The 23978-nt window shown below is 48.4% G+C and overlaps 1 protein-coding gene and 1 long non-coding RNA gene across 2 annotated transcripts in view; one reads left to right on the top strand and one right to left on the bottom strand.

The window, feature by feature from the left end:
* The window catches only part of XKR5 (XK related 5), a 27257-nt gene extending 19881 nt beyond the window's left edge, over positions 1-7376 (bottom strand). Inside the window, exons 1-2 of the mRNA XM_017854323.1 lie at positions 7194-7376; positions 5387-5570 (exon numbers count right to left, since the gene is read on the bottom strand). Of these exons, the coding sequence (XP_017709812.1) occupies positions 5387-5421 (35 nt within the window). The 5' untranslated portion in view covers positions 5422-5570; positions 7194-7376. The remainder of the gene's footprint in view (positions 1-5386; positions 5571-7193) is intronic.
* Positions 7377-8227: 851 nt separating this feature from the next.
* Positions 8228-22409, top strand: LOC108516726 (uncharacterized). Its single transcript, XR_001881919.1, has 6 exons — positions 8228-8315; positions 14345-14689; positions 16187-17090; positions 17183-17274; positions 17380-17560; positions 21632-22409. It is a non-coding gene; the product is annotated as an uncharacterized LOC108516726 (long non-coding RNA).
* Positions 22410-23978: the final 1569 nt, after the last annotated feature.

Below are 23978 nucleotides of genomic sequence, written 5' to 3'. Positions count from 1 at the left end.
CCACAAAAAAAAAAAAAAAAAAAAAAAAAAGGTAAGAGAAATGAAAGATGTCTTTTAGAAACCTAAGATTCAGCGTGGAAAGAAAACATACAAATGTGAAAAGCTTAAAGAGGAAGAAATGTATCAAAAGTATCAAAATGAGTGGCTTGGGTAGTAGTGGAATCAGAGTCACAGGGAGAGGGAATAAGGTGGTCAGGGAAGGCTTCCTGGAAGAGGAGAACAGGCAAACTCTGGACAAGTAGATGGTAGGAACAGCCTAAAGGAGTGTCTGGGGTCAGTGGCACAGGGTACAAGGCACTGAAATGAAGGCCCATGTCTGGGAATAGCGAGTATCTAGTGCTTGGTAAGGTGGGGGAGGCAGGAGAGGCTGAGTCGTAGGGCTACCCTTGTAAGAAACAGAGGACCAGTGGGAACGTGACTAGCCTGGTTTTCTGAAACGACATGTCTCGAACCCATTGTAGAGGGAGAAATTCAGGCTGAGACCCCTGGACAGCCACTAGGGAAGCTGGGGTGAAAGCTGAGGCGGGATGGAGAGCATGGGGGTTTGGTCACTAGGTCCTATGAGATGGTGTCCGACATCTGTCCTCACAGTCACTGCATCATTCCAGGTCCTTATCAGCTCTTGCCTGGATTTCTGGATGCCCGCCTGGACCGTGTCCCTCCCAACTCTGTTCCATTTTATTGTCCCTGGCGCCATCTGTCTATAGGCTTATTTGCCCATATTATTCCTTTGCTCAAACCCTTCCAACAGGTCTCCAGTGCCTGAGGATAAAATCCAAACTCCTTATCCCAGTAGAAAAGTATCTTCACGGTCCAGCCCATTTATCTCCTGCCACATTCCTGCCATCTAGCAAATTCTTACCCTCTAGTCTCAATAAGCTTCTCCTAATTTCCTAAACACACCACTTCTGGAACGCATCTATGTCTTTGCACCAGCGGCTGCAGCTTTCTATGTCGGAAATGCCTGTTCCCTCCCTACACTGATGGAACTCGCAGCATCCTTCAAGCCTCACTCAAGGGGTCCTGAGGCAGGACTCGGCCCTCCAGCGCTAGGGCTATATTTTATATACTTTTAAATATTAAATCTCCACTCATTTATGCTGAACCTGTCTTACATACCTTTAGAGTTTACCTTAACTTTGCTTTTGAGAACTTTGAATTTTCACTAAAGAAAAATTGCTAACCCAACATGCACGCTAAGGATGAGATAGGCATTCTTCTGTCATCTCAGGCTGAGTTTACAAATGGATTTATGGGCTTAAAAGAAAGATGAAAAGGTGTTGGTAACATACAGTATTAAAGTGGAAGCAAAAAACCTAAGTGGAAAAAAGTAATGGTCTTTGAATAAGTAGTCACCAATGTTAGGTTCTCTTGAACAGAGTCAGACTTAAAAGTAACATAGTATGTATTATTGGGAACGTTAAAAAGAATACACTTATGGCTTAAATTCTTGCATTTATTTATTCATTTATTTACTTATTTATTTATTCATTCATTTATTTGAGACAGAGTCTCATTCTGTTGCCTAGGCTGGAGTGCAGTGGCGTAATCTCAGCTCACTGTAACCTCTGCTTCCCAGGTTCAAGTGATTCTCATGCCTCAGCCTCCTGAGTAGGAGGCATTCAGGTGTGAGTGCCCAAGCCTGGCTATTTTTTCTATTTTTAGTAGAAATGGGGTTTCAAACATGTTGGCCAGGCTGGTGTAGAATTCCTGGCCTCGAGATCAACCTGCCTCCACCTCCTAAAGCACTGGGATTACATGTGTGAGCCATCACGCCAGGCCAAATCCTTGCTTTTTTTTTTTTTTTTTTTTTTTTTGAGACAGAGTCTCGCTCTGTCGCCCAGGCTGGAGTCCACTGGCGCCATCTCAGCTCACTGCAAGCTCCGCCTCCCGGGTTCACGCCATTCTCCTGCCTCAGCCTCCCGAGTAGCTGGGACTATAGGAGTCCGCCACCACACCCAGCTAAATTTTGTATTTTAGTAGAGACGGGGTTTCACCATGTTAGCCAGGATGGTATCGATCTCCTGACCTCATGATCCGCCCGCCTCGGCCTCCCAAAGTGCTGGGATTACAGGCGTGAGCCACCGCGCCCGGCTGCCTTTTCAACTATTTTACCAGCTTGACAAGGTTGATTGTTCCAGGTAGACAAGCATATAATCATCTGCAGAGGATGAGTGTCTCACTCTTCCCTTCTGCTAGTTACATGATCTTATTTCCTTCAGTTTCCTTATACATTAGGTATATACCCTCCAACACAATATTAAACAGTAGTTGTGATACTGAGCATGCTTGTCTTCTTATCTCTGAGCCACCACGCCCGGTTAAATTTTTTTATTTTTTATTTTTTTGTATTTTTAGTAGAGACAGGGTTTCAGTGTTAGCCAGGATGGTCTCGATCTCCTGACCTCGTGACCCACCCGCCTCAGCCTCCCAAAATGCTGGGATTACAGGCGTGAGCCACGGCACCTGGCCTCAATCCTTGCATTTTATAAGTAACTTTTGTTTTACTGGATTTTCAGTTAGTAGATTCTTTTGTATTTTGTTATGAGGACACTCAAAGGGACCTATATTCTTAGGCAATTCAAAATTGTGCAAAACACAATTGTTTTGGCTCCCCCTACAGGTCCTTTTGCAGAACTGCAATTCGGAAAGCTGGATTGCTTCACTAAAACACCACTTTACTCAGTGTTTTCTTTGAACCCAACGTGCTAGTTTCAGGATAAGGAACAGATCTACTGTTGCCTATTTTAACTTCCAAAGCTTTCCTCCATGGAAGTAAATTTCTGTTTTTTGGTTCATGTTTAACCTGAGAAACACTGCAAATCTTGCGGCTTTTATGCTTGCACTGGCTGTTACAAACCTTAGGGCCAAATTGTGACCTGCTTCCAATAACTGTGCATTCTGGCCCTATCTTGTTTTCTAACACTTCATCTCTATACCTGGCCTTTCTCACTTCTTTTCTTTTCCTTTTTGTTCTTTTAAGGATGTGTATTTTTAAAGTCACCTTAACCTCTTTTAAAACAAGAATAAATATACATGACTAATGGTTTTTCCTAATTTATAATTTTCATGTATCTCTTCACTTATCTATATGAGTTCACTAGTATATACCGGATTATTCAAGTTAGTTATTTTAATATACACCAGAAAATCATGGCATCACTTAAGAAAATTAAGAGTGCATGGGAAAGACAGTGTGGGGTCCACTGTGAAATACCAGCAGCATGAATCTGGACACACCATGGTCCCCTGGCAGTCGCCATCTCTGAGGTAGGCGGTGGATTCCATGGGGCCTGAGGGTCCACACAGCCTCAGAAGGCAGATTTGTCTAACCATTACCTGGGAAGCTTCTCTAAGTGATCACCTGGGCTTACCTCTCTGTTTGGGCTACCAAACATGTGCTTATGGTAGCTGACTCACTCAACAGGCCTCTGTCCTCAAGGGCTCATGCCTTATGACTGTGATGGTCAAAGCCAAGTAAGACCCAGAGCCCTTATGGATTGATTACTGGGCTGGGCCAATCAGGGAAGGGGACGACAATGGCAGCCAGGCCACAGGAGAGGCTCTAATCCTACGAGGCCCTTGGAAAGATCCTTCTCTGCCTTCTCCCCCATGGAAGGAAGGGTCCTATCTTTTCGGAGGAACGGCCGCTTGAACACAAAGGCCCAGCTTTGGCAAAATGCCTGTGGCTGCAAATATGCTTTTGGTGCGGTTAGAGGTTTAGGGCCCAACTCTGAGGGTCCAGTGAAATTGAGAGTGGGTGCTTGAAGTCTTTCTCAGAAGCACCCTCTACCTCCTAGCTGAGATTCTACTCTGGGCGGGATGGCATCATTTCCTGCTCGCAATGATGCTCCATGTGGGGCTCAACATTCATTTCAGTGCCTCCGGAGAAAGTCTTGGGAACAGTTTGCAGGCATAAGCCGCCAGGACACAGAGCAGCATTGGCCATGACCCCTTGAACACTCTTCCAACCCTCGGTGCCCATGATTTAATGAACACTTGAGCTGCAGGGCTTCGCTGCTCTGATCCCTGAATTTTTCTCCCTTAAAAAAAATCGGCCGGGCGCGGTGGCTCAGGCCAGGCGCGGTGGCTCAAGCCTGTAATCCCAGCACTTTGGGAGGCCGAGACGGGTGGATCACGAGGTCAGGAGATCGAGACCATCCTGGCCAAAATGGTGAAACCCCATCTCTACTAAAAAAATACAAAACCTAGCCGGGCGAGGTGGCGGGCGCCTGTAGTCCCAGCTACTCGGGAGGCTGAGGCAGGAGAATGGCGTAAACCCGGGAGGCAGAGCTTGCAGTGAGCTGAGATCCGGCCACTGCACTCCAGCCTGGGCGACAGAGCGAGATTCTGTCTCAAAAAAAAAAAAAAAAAAATCCTGTGTCCGGGTGCAGCTGCTCACGCCTGTAATCCCAGCACTTTGGGAGGCCAAGGTGGGCGGATCACGAGATTAGGAGATGGAGACCATGCTGGCTAACACAGTGAAATCCTGTCTCTACTAAAAATACATTAGCTGGGCATGGTGGCATGTGCCTGTAGTCCCAGCTACTTGAGAAGCTGAAGCAGGAGAATCGCTTGAATCCAGGAGGTGGAGGTTGCAGTGAGCCGAGATCACGCCACTGCACTCCAGCCTGGGTAACAGAGTGAGACTCTGTCTCAAAAAACAAAACAAAACAAAACAAAAATCCAATGGAACTATCCAATCCAAAACTATCAACCCAATGGAATTATAAGGCAGCAGCTGACAGCTGAAATGTGCCCTTGATATAAACTCACTGATACATCTCTTCTCATAGCTCCTTGAATCTAGGTTCTCAAGGTAGAAAAAATCAGCCCTCACCTGTTGAGATAGTCTGTGGATCACAGATAAGCCCACCAGGCCCCAGAACTATCCCTGGCTACTTCTTTAGACAAAAAACTAGCCCTGGCATCCAAATGACTTTTTCCTGAGATGAAGTCTTGAAGCAAATGTCAACAGACTGGCTTCATTGCCTAGTCTGTGGTTCACTAAAGCTATGCCACCTTCCTATTCTAAGGTGACAGGTGTGCAGATGGAACTGCCTTAAGCAAGTTGCTTTATAAGGAACTAACAGCTCAACCAACAAATCAAAACAGCAAGACAGGACTTCAACTGAAGACAAGAAAAAGCCTTTCATAAGGTCACAGCTGCACAGAGAAAGCGCCCCTGAGTTTGGAGATGCTCAACAATGTGCAGGCAGGAGCCGGGGGTGCCAATATCAGAGCAGGGGTTTGCTATGGCAGCTTTGAACCTCTTCCCAATGCCGAACTTTTATGACCTTGAGGACAGAACCCACATGGACAGAAGAGTCCTCCCACTGCACTTGTGCAATTGTGCTCCAGAGGTGAAAGATGTAGCTGTTCTTACCGCTTCCAAACACCAAGCTGTAGGAGGTGCAGCATCACCAAGGAGCAATGCCCTTGATGCCCGTCTGCTCGGAACCACAGGTAGCTCAGGGCCTGGACCAAAAACCCGGGCAGGAGGACAGCAAGGGCCAGCCACCCCCACAGAAGCCGCCCTGTGGTGAAGTAGTAAGCCACAGTGTAGAGGCCTAGGGGAGAAGGGGAAAGGCAAGCAGGTTATTGGAAGGCTGGAGTGAGTGTGGGTACCTGTATTTTAAACAATTTAACATTTTCTGGATGTTATGATGTCCTGATCTCTTAAAACTTTTCTGGCTGGGGAGTGACTGCCCCTCCCAAGGCTAGCAATTATTTGAGTTAGCAAAGGGCCCAGCCAGGGGCTTACCTTTGACATGGGAACTAAATCTAGCCAGAGCCAGACCTCCCCTACCTGGCCCATATCCCCCAAAAGCTGAATTTCTTTTGCCTTAATCATCCCAGGGCCCAGTGCCAGGCAACCAGGGACCACCCTTATACCCCAAAGCCACAGAAATTATTCAAAGAGCTAATCTGAAGCTGGTGCCCTGCCCCAGCAAAGGGTCTGGCCTCAACTTCCCGTGGTTCCTATCTCCTGCCTCCTGACCACGCTGGTGCTGGTGACATTGCCCTGTGGCCCAGCATGGTGTGCCATGTCTCCTGTCCTAGGACTTGTTGAGTACAACAACTTTGCTTTCCAGAGTCTCTCCTGTGTCTCATCTTGTGGCCACACCTAACTATCTCATTAAAAACAAAACCAAAGCACTTTGGGAGGCTGAGGCGGGCAGATTGCTTGACGTCAGGAGTTCAAGACCAGTCTGGGCCACATGGCGAAACTCCCTCTCTATTAAAAATACAAAACTTAGCAAGTGTGGTGGCTGCGTGCCTGTAATACCAGCTACTCCGGGTGGCTGAGGCACCAGAATGGCTTCAACTCAGAAGGCAGAGTTTGCAGTGAGCAGAGATTGCACCACTGCATTCCAGCCTGGGCCACAAAGCGAGACTCTTGTCTCAAAACAAAACAAAACAAAACAGTAACCAACCAACACAGTGTCCCCATCACCAGCAAGAGTCTCCTAGGAGCAGCCTGGGAGCCCGCAGAGCCTCTGGCAACAGGGACAGGCATGCACTAAATGACAGTGTCAGGGCTTTCCAGAGCTGCTGGGCAATACACCACATGTGCGAAGTGCCTAGCATCTTGTGCATCCTCGAGAACGATGACACCTCCTCTCTGGTTGGTTGGTTGGTTGGTGATGGTGGTTGGGTACCGTTACACAGTGGAGAGAGGATCTGCACTCCCCAGTCAATAACTCCACACTACGGAACCGTTAGTCCCTGTGGGGTCACAGCTCGCTCTGTGGGTCCCTCTTCTACTTTCACATGGGGAACTCCCTGGCCTGGAACTCTGGGCCTCCCCGGTACTCCTAGCACCCCCTCCTGAGGGTTGTCTGAGGTTGATCTTGGAGGCGGTGCGCTAGTAGAGGCACTGCACACAGGCATCCTTTCATACAACTGTTACTTAGGCTTTCCAATAGTAAAGTTCTATGTGGATGAATGAAGACAAGCCGCGGATTTTAGGGAAACTGCGAAAACTGCCCCGAGGTACAGCTGCGGACGCTGCAGCTCTGGACCGCGGGGTCCGGGCACAGGCAGCCCTTCCATAGTGCCCAGACTGGGTCCGGCTCTCACCACCCCGAGCGTTCTGCGGCAGCCTCCCTTGGACAAAAAGCCTTGGGTGCTGCAGGGCTGGGGAATGCTAACAACCAGGCCGTGCCCAGCTGGAGGACGAGGGAAGACACCTGGAGTGGGTGCCGACCCCCGCGGGTCCTGTCTCAGCCCTTCGCGTCCGGGGCGCGGAGCCAGAGCGCTTGCGCGTCCTCTGCGAGCTTCCTGCTCTGCGCGCCTCGGAAACAGCCGGACGTGCGGGGACGCCAGTGAACTCACGGAAAAGTCCCCAGGCAGCGTCCCCAGGGTCCTCCCTCTTCTCCCCCAGGGACTCTGCCCCGGAAGAGGCGTCCGCAGGGAGCCCGGCGGAAGTGGGCGGAGACGCTCCTTCCGGCACTGAAGGAGTTACGAATTTAAACCAGAAGGGCGCGAAAAATGGGGCCATCTTGCTCCGCCGCGGCTGGCGTGCTCTGGGCTTCCCCCTCAACAAAGGTGGCCCCGGAGGGCCGCGTCCCGCCCTGTCCTAAACCCCGAAGCGGGGTCGCTGTCCTACAGGGCCGCGTGGATGCCGAGTCCTGTCCCCCTCCTCCCGCCACCCCTCCTGCGAGCAGCCTCCAAGTCGCAGGGTCCCCCTGGCCGGCGGGGAGTCGGGGAGAGCCCGGGCGCCCCAGACTTGCGCTCAGCACATCTTGGCATCGCAGCACTTTGCAAAGCTTCTGATGGAAGGAAGGGCGGATACCTCTCCCCCAGTTCTGCGAGGGGATCTTGCATGCGTGGGGTGGGGGGATCGTGCAGGGGCGGGAGGAAGGCGAGCACCAGTCGGGGGGCGGGGGACCGAGCATAGGTGGAGGAAAATCATGCATCCGTGGGGGGATCGTGCATGCGTGGGCATCCACTAAGGACAGGCGGACGTGCTCGGCAGGTGGGGTGGCTACCACCGTGCGTCACCGGCGCGCAGTGCTGGGCGCAGGCCGGGGCAGTGCCCGTCCAGGCAAAGGCCGCCTGTGCAGCTCCAGCGCCGGGGTGGGGTGGGGGGCTGCAGGGGTGAGCACAGCCTCGGGCTGCCGCACTCACGCGCGCTCTGCTCGGCCGCCTGCAGCAGGGCGGACAGCCCCAGGAGCCCCGCGTGCATCCTCCGCGCCGACCCCGCAGCCTGCGCCCGCCCCTTCCCCTGCCCGCGGTCGCGCGTCGGGGAGGTTTCCGGCCCGGGGTCCGACTGCGGGTGGCATTTCGGCCTGAGCCGTTAGGCGCGAAGTGTAGGTCTGGTTTATTCGTAGTGGCCAGCAGGGGAGGGAGGGAGGATGCTTAGGGTTTCTGGCTTCCAGGGTGGGTGGGGACGGGGTGGTGGAGCCCAGCTGAGGTCTGGGCTGCTGATAAGGGCAGAAGCGGGTTCTGCGCTGCCCCCAACCCTGTAACCGCCAGGAAAGCGCTTGGTGAGCGTCAGGACTGCGCAGGTTCCTCGGGAGGTGGCTAAACTGGCCACCGCCTCTGGGACGCCGAAAGCAAGTCCGTTAACCACTAGTCAGGGAGTAATACTGTGTTTGAGTAAATATGGAGAGAGTTGGGTTAGAATCGTTGATTGGGTCTTTTTGAAATCTTAACAGTTGTGTGGCCAGAAAACATAGGGCCTGTTAACCGGCATCATGGTCTACACCTCCCCCACAAATCCATCCCAGGCTCTATCCTCACGAAAGCTTTTTCCAGATCTGCTTGAGGGTTAAGATCTCAACGTGCAAGAAGAAAAACTGCACATTGGAAAACCTTCTCTTCGGAGATATCTCTATCTATATTTATATATGTTCACAGATATAGAGATATATACACAGACATTCTGACATTTTAAAAACGGCAAGACAGACTTTTATTCAGAACCATCGCCATAGATGTAAGGGACTGCACTGAGGTCTTGCAGCAGGTGAGAGAGATTGGGGTCCGAAAATAATAACGAAAAGGACTTATAACCAAGGAGCAGGATGGGGGATGGTGGATGGAAAGTCACTGAGAAGGGGACATCAAGTGGGGGTTCTGGCTCCCCTGACCTAACAGGATTCTTGCTGAGGGTGGGCCAAGGTGATCCACATCGGGGATGCGGGGTGGGGTGGAGCAGATGTTGGAATTTGGTCAGATATGGAGGGTGTTCAGACACCCGGGGTAGGGAATTGGGGTTAAACTGACTTAGGATTCTTGCTAAAACTAGACTCTGCAGGGACAGAGACAGGAATGCCCAGGTTGGGCCCAGTGGTGCAGAGAGCTCAAAGGAGGCTGTCCAAAGTCTGATCAAGGAGACATTCTTTGCTATTCATGTATGTACCTATGTATTGTAATAGGCTGTTCTTGTATGACTATAAAGAAATACCTGAGACTGGGTAATTTATAAGAAAAGAAGCTTAATTGGCTCACAGTTCTTCAGGATGTGCAGGAAGCATGGTACTGGCATCTGCCCAGCATCTAGGGGGGCCTCAGGAGCTTAGGCTTATAACGGAAGGTGAAAGGGGAGCAGGCACATCCCATGGTGAAAGCATGTTCAAATTAGCATAAGAAGAAAGAGAACTTGGCCAGGCGCCATGGCTCACGCCTGTAATCCCAGCACTTTGAGAGGCCGAGGCGGGCGGATCACCTGAGGTCAGGAGTTCGAGACCAGCCTGGCCAACATGGTGAAACCCCATCTCTACTAAAAATACAAAAATTAGCCGGGCGTGGTGGTGGACACCTGTAATCCCAGCTACTCTGGAGGCTGAGGCAGGAGAATCGCTTGAGCCCGGGAGGTGGAGGTTGCATTGAGCCGAGATTGTGCCATTGCACTCCAGCCTGGGTGACAGAGGGAGACTCCATCTCAAAAAAAAAAAAAAGAAAGAAAGAAAAAGAAAGAAAGAGAACTTGAATAGTCCAGTGACTGTTAGAGAAATTAAACTGGCAGTCAAAGACTGTTCAGGTCTAGGTAGTTTTAGATTAATTCTGCCAAAGTTTCAAGAAACAATTAAACAACTAACTGCCACCTAATATAATTTGCTCCAGAAAATAAAAACCAAACTTTACCCAGCTTATTTTAAAAGACTGCTGTAGTTTTGATTGTAAAGATATATGTAGAAAGAAAATTATTTTAATGACGAGCACAGATGCAAAAATCCTAGGTAAAATGATAAATTCAAAATATATTAAAATATTATGATAAGGTGGGTTTTACTATGAATTTTCACAACCCACAAATTCTTTGATGTCACTCCATTATCATTTTGAACAAGAAAAATCTTTTTTTTTTCTTTTTTTCTTGAGGCAGACCCACTCTGTCATGAGGCTGGAGCGAAGAGGCACAATCTCGGCTCACTGCAACCTCTATTTCGTGGGTTCAAGCCCTATTCTCGTGTCTCAGCCTCCCAAGTAGCTGGAATTGCAGGCGTGTGCTACCACACTCAGCTCATTTTTGTATTTTAGTAGAGATGGGGTTTCGCCATGTTGGCCAGGCTGGTCTCAAACTCCTGAGCTCAAGTGATCTGCCTGCCTCGGCCTCCACAAGTGCTAGGATTGAAATAATCAAATGATTTTTCTTGGTTGGGCACAGTGGCTCACAGATAAGAAGACAAGCATGCTCAGCATTACAACTACTGTTTAATATTGTGTTGGAGGATATACCTAACGTATAAGGAAACTGAAAGAAATAAGATCATGTAACTAGCAGAAGGGATGAAAGAGACACTCATCCTCTGCAGATGATTATATGCTTGTCTACCTGGAACAATCAACCTTGTCAAGCTGATAAAATAGTTCAAAAGGCGGCCGGGTGCAGTGGCTCACGCCTGTAATCCCAGCACTTTGGGAGGCCAAGGCGGGCAGATCACGAGGTCAGGAGATCGAGACCATCCTGGCTGTCATGGTGAAACCCCATCTCTACTAAAAAAATACAAAAAATTAGCTGGGCATGGTGGCAGGCGCCTGTAGTCCCAGCTACCTGGGAGGCTGAGGCAGGAGAATGGCCTGAGCCTGGGAGGCAGAGCTTGCAGTGATCCGAGATCGCACCACTGCACTCCAGCCTGGGCAACAGATCGAGACTCCTTCCCAAGGGAAAAAAAAAAAAAGGTTCAAAAGGCCTTCTAATATAACTTACAAAAACCAATAGCATTTCTCTGTACACCTACTATACAAAACTGGAAAAATTAAGATAGTTGTAATAGTTACAATGTCTATGAAGTGCTGAGGAATTTAAAACATACATAAGATTTGTCTGGAGCACACTATAAAACTCTAATAAAGAACATAAGAAATTATCTGAGTAGATATATTCCTTGTTTTTGATTCAAACAACTTAATAAAGTTGTCAATTCTTCCCTAATTAATCTATACATTCAATGCAATCTTATTAAAAATTCCAACATGGTCTTTATGAAACTTGATAGACTTACTCTAAAATGTGGATGAAGAGAGGAGGTCCACAAATTAGCCAACTTTGAAAAGAAGGATAAAGAGGGATTTCTACCCTTCTAAATATTAAGATAGATCAAGAAAAAGTCCTATTTGTAGAACATTATGGTCTTGGCACAGAACAGACAAAAAAAATCTATGGAACACAGTGGAGAGCTCAGAAACTGACCTACAAATATGTAGAACTTAAAATATATGACCAATAGTGGCACCACAAATCAATGGAGAAAGACAAATTGTTTAGTAATTGTGTGATAAAATGAGCTCATTAGATCCCAAACAGTAAAACTAGATCTCCACCTAGCACATGCCCACAGGTGGACGCCAGGTGGAGTAAAGACCTGAATATGAAAGATAAGACCTTAACAGAAAGAAGTACAAAAAAATAGCAGAATATTTTTATAATTTAGTAATGGAGAAGGATATCTTAAGCACCTCAAAACACAAACCACAAGGGAAAAATGGATTGCATTTTTTTTGTGTGTAACAACTGAAGCCTTCTGTCTCAAATGAAGGAGCTTGTGGACATTAACGGACAGAAGTTAGATGCTATGGGAGAAGTGTTTTGCAATGTCTCAAACTGACAAGTCATTTACTATATGAAATATGCAAGTAACTCCTATATTTCAACAAAAACGAGGAGGCAGCAATCTCAGTAAACAAGGGGAAAGGGCAATTTGTAGAAGAGAAAAACCTGAAAAGGCCCAATTTACTCAAGAAAATGATCCCAAACTGAAGATAATTTAAGTGATGCTTAAACCTATCAATATTTTAAAAACTGCAAAGTGAATGACATCACTTTATTTACTTATCTATTTATTTATTTACTAGACAAGTTCTTGCCCTGCCATTTAGGCTGGAGTGCAATGGTGCGATCTCACTGCAACCTCCACCTCCTGGGTTCAAGCGATTCTCCTGCCTCAGTCTTATGAGTAGCTGGGATTACAGGCACTTGCCACTGTGCCTGGGTAATTTTTTTATTTTTAGTAGAGACAGGATTTCCCCATGTTGGCCAGGCTGGTCTTGAACTCCTGACCTCAAGTGATCTGCCTGCCTCTGTCTCCCAAAGTGCTGGGATTACAGATGTGAGCCACCACTTCTGGCCTGACATCACATTACTTCTTTAGATTGGCAAAAATTACAAATTAGGTGATGCCCAACCTCAGTAGAAACAAGGTCCCAGGCTCCAGGGACCTCTGGCACTGCTGGTGTGATTAGAGCAGTTCAGGTTAAGTGTGGTACAGTCTGATTAAAAATCAGACACAGTGCCTTCATAATTAAGGCAATTATTATTTTAATGTTGGGCATACATTTTCTAGTCTTTATCTGTCTATCTTTTCTCTTACATTAATGAAATAAGAATGAGCCTTGAAGTTAATATTCTGCATTTTACACCTAATATATCAGGAATACATTCAAATATTTGTATAGTACTTATTATTGTTAGCAAATCCTACATAGCTGAAGATTTTATTTGTTTTATTTGATACCACTGCAATAACCATTTGTGGAACATAGTTCGTCCACTGTCCTCTGCTGGAATGTTTGCTTTTAGATAAATTTCCAGGGGTACGTTATTAGAAATGAGAGTAAAAGGAATATTTTCGACCTATAAATTTGTAGCAATACTTGAAGGAGTTGATGTGGAAGATACTGGTGTCTTCTGTTGTTGCTAACCCTGGGATGATCCACAAGCCAGTCGGGCCACCCAACTTCTTTAGCATCCCTCTTCCAGTGTGTAGGAGAAAGCCATGGTTGCCAGGGCTCTTCTCACCCCCTCCTCCAAGCCATGCAAACAAATCCTCCCTTAAGCCCATCCGGACCCTGTAATGCCAGGGCCATGGCTTGTTTGCACCTGCATAGATAGCAGATCATGAGAGTGTGCACAGCATATAATGCCTTCTCAGTGCATGTTGGGTGTATGAATAAATAAGTGAATAAACAAGTAAGTGAATGAATGAAAGAAAGCAACGAGGAAGCGCTGCAACTCAGTCTAGTCTTGTCCCAGGGCAAACACCCAGTAGGTTGCGCTGTTGCACCGGCCGTTGCAAACCCTCAGAGCAGGTTTAAACAGAGCTCTCTGACTCTGGGACAGAGGAAGTGGAAAACCTGTGTCTTCAAACCACGTCATTTGGTTTGAAGATGACTTAATGTGAAAAGAAATGTATTTTAAGGTTATTAAAGTAATCCTTAGTACTTGAAAATCTCAGCTAGCTTCGGAATGCTTTGGGAATACTTTCTCCATAGTTACTGCACACAAGCCCGTGGGGTGGGCAGGGCAGATATTTTCTCACTGAGAGCCAGAGAGGTTAATTTCTTGGCTGGTAGAGGCAGAGCTGGATGCAGAGCCAGGCACAGAGCCAAGGTGTGTCTGACCACAGTCCAGCAGGATCTCTGGCAAGCTGCGGTGTTTCCAGAGGCACACTTCAGTGTGTGGAGTGAAAGGAGAGCCTCTGGACATGGGAAGAGCTGCTCTCAGCAGTGTGGCAGGCCCATTTTTGTTTCCTTTCCCTTTCTCCTCTTGGGGCAAGGCAGACACCAGCACAAAGAAGGAAACAGGCCTTCCGTGAGTGCAGTAGCAATAAGGGAGAAGCCCAGAGCGGCCATCCCTCCTGTCTGCTGTGATGTTCTGGCCCAGGTGTCCCTGGGGCTGCCTTCCTCAGTGCCTGTGTGTTGCGTATATGGGGTGGGGTGAGGGCAGCGGGAATTGAGGTGGGGACACTGTGATTGTGAGGGGCTGTGGGGCAGAGGTGGGTGGCTCTCGCAGGCCTCTTCCTGGACGCTTGTGCCCCTCATCCTGCTCTCTTTTTCTTCCTGCACTTACATCCGCTCATGTGTGTATTTTCTCATTGACCGTCTCCCTCTACAGGAGCACCGGAGGAGAGGGACTTCATCCGACTTGTTCAGCCCTGTCTCCCAGGCCCTGGCACAGAGGGAACACTCAATACACACCAATGGGCTGAAGGCGTAAATGGATCTGGGGACTAGAGTGATGGTTATTTGGCAGACAGCATCCCCGCCGTGGGCAGTACCCGTGAAGACCCTTCTTTCCCTCTCCTCACCTGCACTCTTTAGGATTGAACAGCGTTGGTTCAATGCATATTCTGGGAGCACAGAGGAAAAAGGGATGAAGTTCCACCATTATGAAAAAGGGGCTCCTGTAAGCCAGGCGAAGAAGGGGCAAGGCCCTTCCTGGTCAGCAGGGATAAGGCAGGTGTGTGTGGGAGAGCATGTGAGGAGGGCGAGGGCTGGGGGAGATGGAGCAGGAACATTTGGTTGGGGCTCTGAGGCACTGTTCTGCTTGGGGACTGTGTGGGCAGAGGCAGGGGCTATGCAGGAAGGATTTACATAAAGCTGGAAGAGGGTTTGGGGAATGGCTTTGAAGTTACATTTGTTTTGCAAGTTCTTTGTTTTTATCAATATTTGCATGTTACTTGGGTAGCTGTAGGGAGGAGGTTTTTGGGGAGTTAAAGTGCACTCTCTCACCCCTCCTTCAGTCCTACTACTGCCCCTAGATACACAATCACCTCAAGTGACTTTCAGGTCACTAGGAATGGGCAAAGTCTAGATGAAAACCATTGGTGCCTTTGCAACAGAAAATATTTTCGGTCCCCGTCCCTCTCTGTAACCAATAATCGATGCAATATAAATGGAAAAGTATAAAGAAGTCCAGAAATTCTTATTTTCCCCTCAACGACTAGTCATGCATTACATTTTAAAACTAGTACTTCACTGGCATCAGAGCTCCTGGGCTGTGCTTGATCAAACTGTTGGGATCTGGCTCTGAAGCACATCTTTGATCCGTATGGATTTTTGTCAGAGAATCTTCTGCCTGAAGGACAGTGTTCAGGGTCTTCCAAGTCACATTGAGCTACTTGAAGCCCCACACACACACCCAAAGCACGTAAGGCAGAAGGAACCGGGATACTCTGTGGTTGATAGCGAGGCGGGCTACCATTGTGGCCCTGAATCCCCCCTGAATCAGACCCTTTGTGATCTGACTGCAGCTCTTCCCATCCGCTGGTGGTATCTGTTTCCCCAGCTCAGGAATCTAATTGGCCTTTTGACTTGCTTTGACCAATAAAAGCAGCAGAAGGGGCCAGTTATGAACCTAGGCCTCAGGACACCTTGCACGCGGCTCTACAATTCACATTGCCTTGGGAGCAGCCAGCCCACAATGGACCTGGAAGCTAACTGCAGATGCAGGGATACGCCTGGTAGGAAGGGCTGAATTGTGTGCACCGAATTCCTATCTGGAAGTCCTAACTCCCAGTGCCTCAGAATGTAACCATATTTGGAAATGGGGTCTGTATAGGTAATTAAGTTAAAATGAGGCCTTTAAGGTGGCCCCGATTCAGTAGGACTGGTGTCCTTATAAGAAAAGGAAATTTGGATACTGACACACACATGCACAAAGGGACGAACACACAAAGATGCAGGAAGAAGACGGCCATCTAGGAACCAAATCAACCCTGCCGATAACCGGATGTCAGACTTCCAGCCTCCGGGACTGGGAGAAGTAGCCTGAGGCTACTCCTCATGCACACACAGTATTCCTTCCTTCTCTGCGTCCGGACATGTGTCTCTCCCAAATATTCTTCTGCATCGTAATCGCCATTCCTAAATCCAGCACCTGCTCATTTATTTATTTTCAAGAGGTAACACGCTAGAATCTTTAGAGCTAAAGTGAGCGTTCTATTTCGTTCTCCAGGCTCCCTGTGCTCAGGTGATCTTCAGCCCGTCACAGGCCCTGGCTGCATTTTTCTTCCACTGTAACAGGAACCAACAGGGATTTGCCATATTGTGCAAGAAAATATACATTGACCGCCATTCTGGAAGCACTCGGGTTTCCGAAGGCATTGGCCATCGCCTGTGGAGAGGGAAGTATATTTCAGCTCCTCAGCTGAGGGTGGTACTCCCTGTGATTCCTGTGCTGTGGTCTGTGTCCATCTGTGCCACACTGTCAGTGGTTCTTGGCTTGCAGGACAGCCTCAACTCTAAAAACACTAGATTCCATAGTATCTGCCCCAAATGCTGACTCTTAGCTCCCTCTTGCACCTCAGCTTCCAGTCCCCGCTAAAGAGACAGAGTGGGGTGGAGATTCCATAACAGGAATCTCTGCCACCTCGTATGTGTGTACAGACAAGCTAGAGCACAGTCCCTACTTGCCCTAGGCATAAAAAGCAGGAGGCACTGGGCAGAAAGAGTGGACAGGACTCAGGGGACTGGGACCGCATAAGCCACTGAGCTACATCCAGGGCTCAGGAGGCCGGCATGGTGGGCCGGCTTGGCGGGAGAGGAGGCAGAGAATACAGAAAACGGAAGTCGGAAAGCAACAGCAACAGAAACACTGCCAGTACCTCCAATGTCTGTGATGCTTTACGAGGCTCTGCCTGAGCTTAGCCTCAGGTGTCATCGATGAAACCCTCCGTGCCACGTGGGGGTTTTTATTCCTGTTTTACAGAGACAGAGTTGAGTTTGAGGACAACTCAGTGACTCGCAGGAAGGCCCACTGCGAGTGATTGTCAGAGCTGGAGCTACACACTGTGCTTTGGCTCCCAGGCCGAGCCCTCTTCTGTATCCTGCACTTTCTCCCAGGCCGAGAAATGAATCAGGTGGGAAGTGTGCCCTGGGGACAGGTGCCTCCTATGAGGCAGTTATCTACAAGGCCTATTTCTAGGGCTAACCATATCTGCTGTCCTAAAAGCCTGGCTCATTCCTTTCACTGTCTCCCTGGGAACTCGGTGCTTGTTCCAGTGAAACAACTCTCAGTCTACAGAGATACTGGAGGATGTCTCAGTAAGTTAAAAAAAAAAAAAAAAAAAAAAAAAAAAGGATAAGCATTTTCCCTGAGTCCGTATTATTTCCATCTCCCTGATGCTCAGATTTATTACTTATTTCTAGACCCTGAGCTGTTGTCAAAACACAGCTTAACCCCCATTCTCTGGGCCTGAGACCCTACAGCCCCCATGCCGCCCGACTTCGCTGCCTGGCTTCGGGTCTTACCTGGAGCTACCTGACCAACAAGAATGCACAAGGCCAGGAGCCAAGAACAAAGACTCCAGATGGGGAACAGAAGGAAAAGGTATGTGCCCCGCTGCGACCATGAGGCTCGCTGGAAGAGCCTCTGTTTATACTGCTTCTGGCTGCTTACACAATAGATCTGGAAATGTTGCCTGTTATGAGACTTAATTTTAGAGAATGATTCTTATCTGCGCAGCGAGTGCTTTCCAACTGAGCGGCTCCGTTCCTACCCTTCTGCTGGCCAGCCACACATTTAGGTGGGAACGGCCTCAAATTTAGCTCCAAGGCTGCACGCTTGGCCCACATTCCTGACCACAGAGTTCAATGGGCCTCAGGGAACACAGACAGCCAGGGCCAGAAAAGGGATGGAAATGTCTGCCAACTTCTCGTTTTAAGAATTTGAAGGTGACCTCTGTGATGGCCCAGCACAGAACCAACCTGCTTGGTGCTGACTTCTGCAGTGAGAAATGAGCTGATTTCTCATCAGACAACTCAGCAAGAGGAGACCAGGGGCCCAGGGCAGGTCACTACAAGAGGAAATCCCACACACCAGAACCCGCTTCCCACCATACATATGCAGATGCACACACCCATAGCTGCACATGTATGTGTGCAATCACACATGCACATGCACACACATGCATACCCAGTCACACTGGAACATGCACACATGAACATACATGCATGCCGACACACACCTACATGTGCACATACCCCATACACACACCTGCACATGCACGCCTGCACACACCTACATCCATATGCACCCTATACACTCACTCCTGCACATGTGCTCCTGCACATATACACACATGAACACCTGCAGACACCTACATGCACACACCCCCATACACTCACACCCACACATGTGCACCTGCACATATACACACATGAACACCTACATGCACGCTCGTACCCTCAAATGCAGATGCACACACATGCACACTTGCACACACTCATACACACACTCGCACATGCACACATGTTGATATATGCACACCTGCATAAACCTACACACACATTCACACTTATACACTCACATACATGCAGATACACATGCACACCACACACTCAAGCATGCATGCATGCACACCCCCATACACTCACACATTCACATGCGCACACATGCACACCTGCAAACACCCATGCCCACACATGCACACACACACACATACAGGGTCTGAGTGTCTATTTTCCCATTTACTAGTAGGAGGGTGTCTGCAGAGGGCATCTCTGTCTCCTGCAGGAATCTGTTTTCACCTGAGTGAATCAGGGTTAGCCTGTGACTCCCTATATTAACCTGGGAAGCTTTCTGAATCCAACCTTTGGGGCCAAGTGGAAACTTCTTTGGGCTTTCTCATCTCTGCACCAGCTGGAGACCCAGGCAAGAGGGGTTCTGCTCGGGTCTGGGGTTAAGAGTTTTTCTCTCTGGCCAGATCTATGTCCCTTCTCATTAATCATTCTCTGGGTTCTTATGACCTAAGAATTACTTGCCCCCAGCCTTCATCTAGGGACTTTGGAAGTTTCTTCCTTGGGTTGGAACCCCAAGGTGAGACCATGCTCCCAGGGAGCGTCATAGGCCCGAGTGGTGGCTGCTGTGAGACGGTGACACAGCTTAGAGATGCAAGCCAAGAGGTCCTGTGTGGGAGTGCATGAGACCCTGGAGGCGGAGGATAGTCTTGGCTGTAGGGAGATAAAGGGGAGGGGCTGCGGGCTAAGGCCCTGCTCTCTTCGTGCTGTCTGATTCTGGTGCGTGACTTGCGGGAGTCAAAGGATCCTACATTTTTCCTGGAGGTCCAGGTTGTCTTGGGAGTATATTTGTTCAGGGTGGGAGGATAGAACATGTTTTAGTCAACAGTGTGATAGTTTGATTTATAGCTGTTAGATATTAGTCTCTTGGCATGTTTCTTTGTGTTCTTCCCAGAGTCCTCAAATATTTGTGGTGGGACTGAGCTGCCTGCAGGGAAAATCACTCATCCATCCCAGGGCAGGACCGCAGCTTCTGCCTACATTGACAGTAGGGTGCAGCGCTTCTCAAATCATGGGTGTTTCCTGAGACTCTAAACCTCAGTTCTTTGTGCTCTTCTCCTACACCCTTCTCACGTGGCTTCTCCCTCTGATCAGCTGCTAAGTCTTTCCATGCAGCCGGTCAAAGGGAGACAGACACATTTCTAACTGCCCGCATTCTGCTGTGCTGCATTTCTTACGGTTTAGCTGATCTCTGAACTGGACCCCATCCCAGGGAGCCAGAGAAGCTGGTTTCTGCACTGGAGGAGAACCACTGCCTTCAAAACAGCCCCAGCCCTTCATGTCATGTTCCAGGAAACTTTCCCCAAGGGGAGACCACAAGTTAAATCTTCTCCACCTGGTCCTTTCACTCTCTTGTTTCAAGAACAAACAAGTCAAATTGCAACACCCACTGAAAAGAGTGGAGCAGGATGGAGTTTGCAATGCCTGCCTGCCTGCCTGGGTAACCACGGTCCAAGCACCTCCACAGGCTTTCTACAACCTTCAGACAAAGCTTTCAGGACTTGACCATGGGGAATCCATCAACTCCCTGCTTAGTCTCAAATGTCTTCCTTATGCTCCTTGGTCTAGAAAGAGCAGTGAGTTTGGAGTGCTCCATCTGGCCTGTGAACCCCAGAAATCTGCGACAGGTGAATTTAGAAAGTTTATTTTGTCAAAGTTGAGGTTGTGCGCCTGTGAAACTGCCTCAGGAGGTCCTGAGGACATGTGCCTAAGGTGGTCAGAGCACAGTGTGGTTTTATACATTCTAGGGAGACATGAGACATCAATCAACATGTGCAAGATGAACATCGGTTTGGTCTGGAAAGGCAGAACAACTTGAAGCAAAGGCGAGAAGACTCAAAGCGAGGAGGGGCTTCCAAGAATGCAAATAGTTGTGTTCTTTTGAGTTTCTGATGAGCCTCTCCAAAGGAGGCAATCAGATATGTATTTATCTCAGTGAGCAGAGGGGTGACTGAATAGAAAGGGAGACAGGTGGCCCTAAGCAGTTCCCAGCGGGAACTTTCTCTTTAGCTTAGTGATTTGGTGGGGGACCCCAATATTTATCTTCCTTTCACAGACCCTAGATATTTCTGCTGAATTTTCCATTCTGCAGATATGGCACCTGGGTTCAGTGAGGCTTCTGTCATCCCCTAGATTTGAGTTTTTGGTGTGTCGAGGGGATATGAGATTTTAGGATGCTGTGATTGCTGTGATAGAATGAGATTTTTGCTGGCTTTAAAATACAGCATCAGAGACACAGTAAGGCCAACGGATCAGGACATGGTGCCATTGAAAAGGGAGTTTTTTAGACTCACAGATACCAGGAGGGGTGCATAGAACATGGGGGCCACACGGGGAAGCCTGGGGTTAGGAACTAGATGGAGAGAGAAGGAACTCTGGGTGAGACCGTTTCTAATGATTTCCATGGGAAGAAATGAGAAGACAGGGCAAGCAGGTTTGGGATTTGCTAGTGTGAATAATTTCCGCAGCTCTGGGGCACAGAGGCTGTCCCTAGTCATCTGGTACCTGTCCCTGGGGAGATAAGGGCTGGTGGATAGAGACCTGAGCGTGAGAGCCTCCTGAAGGGGACAATTGGGGTTGTGGGCTCTGGATTGATTGGTTAGCATCTGAAAGGGGTGCTCCTGGGAGAGTTGCCTAATATCTCTAAGAATTGGCTAACTCCGAGGGGGCAAAGCCCCAGATATCCAGGCATGAGAATACAGACAACAAGAGATCCACTGCCAATCCACTGCTCTAACATGCCTTCCCTCAGCCGTGGCTTTGCAGTGGCTCTCCGCAGGTGAACTGTCCTCCCTGACCCACTGACACAGGGCCTGACAGTGTGCCTTGTGTCGACCAGCAGGAAGCAGTGGCTACGTGCCTATTTCAGAAAGGACATCGTGTGTCTCAGCTCAGCCCACAGCCCTCAGCCCTCAGCTCCCATGGGGAGAGTGTGTCATAGGCAGCCCCTGTTCACTGAGCATGTGTCCCCGAGAGGGCCACACAGACAGCAGCCTGAGCCCAGTCCAAAGCTGGCTGCAGAGGCCACAGAGCCAACTGTGAATGGCGACATGAGTGTCTGTGGTTTCCAGAGTCTGAGATTTGGGGATGTTTGTTCTTGCAGCAAAAGGCGATCAGTCCAGACACCTGGGATTTTGAATGTGTGAGAATCTCCACGAGCTGCAGGGGCTTCAGATCCATATTGCAGGCTTCACCTTTTCCTGCCACCTTGAAAACTGCTCTTGGTCCTGTGGGACTTCCAGACTGCAGGAGGAGATCTTCGAGGCCGTCTTTGTCTTTGACCTCACACGACTCACCCATGCCAAGTTTACCTTGCCTGTTTTTACCTCCTAAATGTTTCTGGAATCTTTCTCCTCTCTGTTCTTAGTATGTTAGGTCTGGCTTCCATCGTTTCTCCCAGGATCAATACAAGAGGCTCCCACATGGGCTCCCCACCTCCAGAACTGCCTTTGGACCTCACATCCGTACTCCACCCAGCTGTTAGAGGGATCCCTCTAGGATTAGTGTCCTGGGGCTGCTGTAACAAAATGTGAGAAACCGGGTGGCTCAAAACCACACAAATGTGTTGCCTCACTGTTCTGGAGGTCACAAGTCTGAAATGTGGTGTTGGCCAGACCATGCTCCATCTCACAGTGCTGGGAGAGGATCCCATCTTGCCTCTTCCAACTTCTGTGAATGGCTGGTAATCCCTGCATTCCCTGGCTTGTAGAGGTATCATGTCCAGTCACACGGCCCTGTATGTCTTCACATCGTCCTCTCTCTGTACACCCCTCTCTCTGGGTCCAATTTCTCCTTTATATAAGGACACCGGTCCTATTGGATTAGGGCCCCCCAATGACTCCATTATAAATTGATTATCTATGCAAAGACCCTATTCCCAAATAAAGTCACACTCTGAGGGACTGGAGTTAACACTTGAATGTCTCTTTTCTTGGGGACACAATTCATGCCATGGCATAATGTATCTGAAATTCATGTCTGAGGGTGTCACCTCTTCAAGGGCCCAAAGCTTCCTGAGGCTCCTCATCTTTCAGGCTATTCCCTCACCAAAGGTCAGGAGCTGTCTGCTGGAGCTTTGACAGCAACAGGCAAACATGGTCTACCTTCCTGGAGATTATCTTTCAGGGTTCATAAACGATTGCGTTGCAATGCAATGGAATGGAATAGAATGGAAGCGGCACATGCCTTTGCCTGATAAAATGCGGCTTTGAAGGTATTTCGAACATCCAGCAGGTAGCCCCTTTGGCACCAGGGGGTCCTTTGTTCTCATTTGCCCACGCAGGTGCAACATGTTGCAGAAGCATTTGAGCAGCTCTGGCCTATAGGAAAAGGCCCAACATTGTTAAATTGTGCAAGGTTATCCCGCACACGTTATCTAATCTTAGCTCAACCCAGCCATTGGCTCTCTGGTGAACACTTTCCAATGAGGCACCATCCAACCGTTCCTGCTCATGCCTTTGCTCCTGGGCTGTTCGCTGATCCCAGCTTTTCCCTTGTCCAACAGGCCTGACTCCTGGTCAGCCTAGAGAATGCCTTCTCTGACGCTCTAGTTCTTTCCTACTAGGCGACAGTTACTTTCCCCGTGCTTGAAAAAACATTGATAGTGTCTTTATCTTTGCATGTTCTGTATCATATTACAATTTGTAATTACCTTTGGAAAGTGACAGCTCACATTAGCAGGTGAATTCCTTGAGGAAAGCAATTTTTAAAAACATTTTAAATTCTTCATGTCCTTGACATTCACTAAAGTTCACTTCCTGGGATATACTGAGCACTTAACACATGTTTGTGGAAAGCTGGTGATGTTTTACTTCCTGATGCTACAATTAAAAAAATGTCTATCTTGGCCGGGCGCGGTGGCTCAAGCCTGTAATCCCAGCACTTTGGGAGGCCGAGACAGGCGGATCACGAGGTCAGGAGATCGAGACCATCCTGGCTAACACGGTGAAACCCCGTCTCTACTAAAAAATACAAAAAAAACTAGCCGGGCGAGGTGGCGGGCGTCTGTAGTCCCAGCTACTGGGGAGGCTGAGGCAGGAGAATGGCGTAAACCTGGGAGGCGGAGCTTGCAGTGAGCTGAGATCCGGCCACTGCGCTCCAGCCCCCGTGACAGAGCGAGACTCCGTCTCAAAAAAAAAAAAAAAAAAAAAAATGTCTATCTTACTTTTGAAAACCTTAAAATAATGCAAAAAACCCTTGAGGCAAAATACATTATTTTGTCCTAATATTCAGAAGACTTATATAAGTATTATGGAATAATTGATTTGTTTGAATTTTTTCATTTCCAGTTACAATAACATCCATTTTTTATAATAGAAAAATTACAAATACATATAAAAGGAAAATTAAAATCACAGAGAAATGTAAGTCCAAATGGATTCAGGACTTGTTTATGAAGGTAGAAATTTAAGTTAATTTGAGTAAAGTAGTGTGTGATCTTGATTACCTTA

Source organism: Rhinopithecus bieti, unplaced genomic scaffold (assembly GCF_001698545.2).
Source record: "Rhinopithecus bieti isolate Rb0 unplaced genomic scaffold, ASM169854v2 scaffold_39273, whole genome shotgun sequence".
Classification (NCBI taxonomy): Eukaryota; Metazoa; Chordata; class Mammalia; order Primates; family Cercopithecidae; genus Rhinopithecus; species Rhinopithecus bieti.
This window is presented reverse-complemented; position numbering and strand designations above follow the sequence as displayed.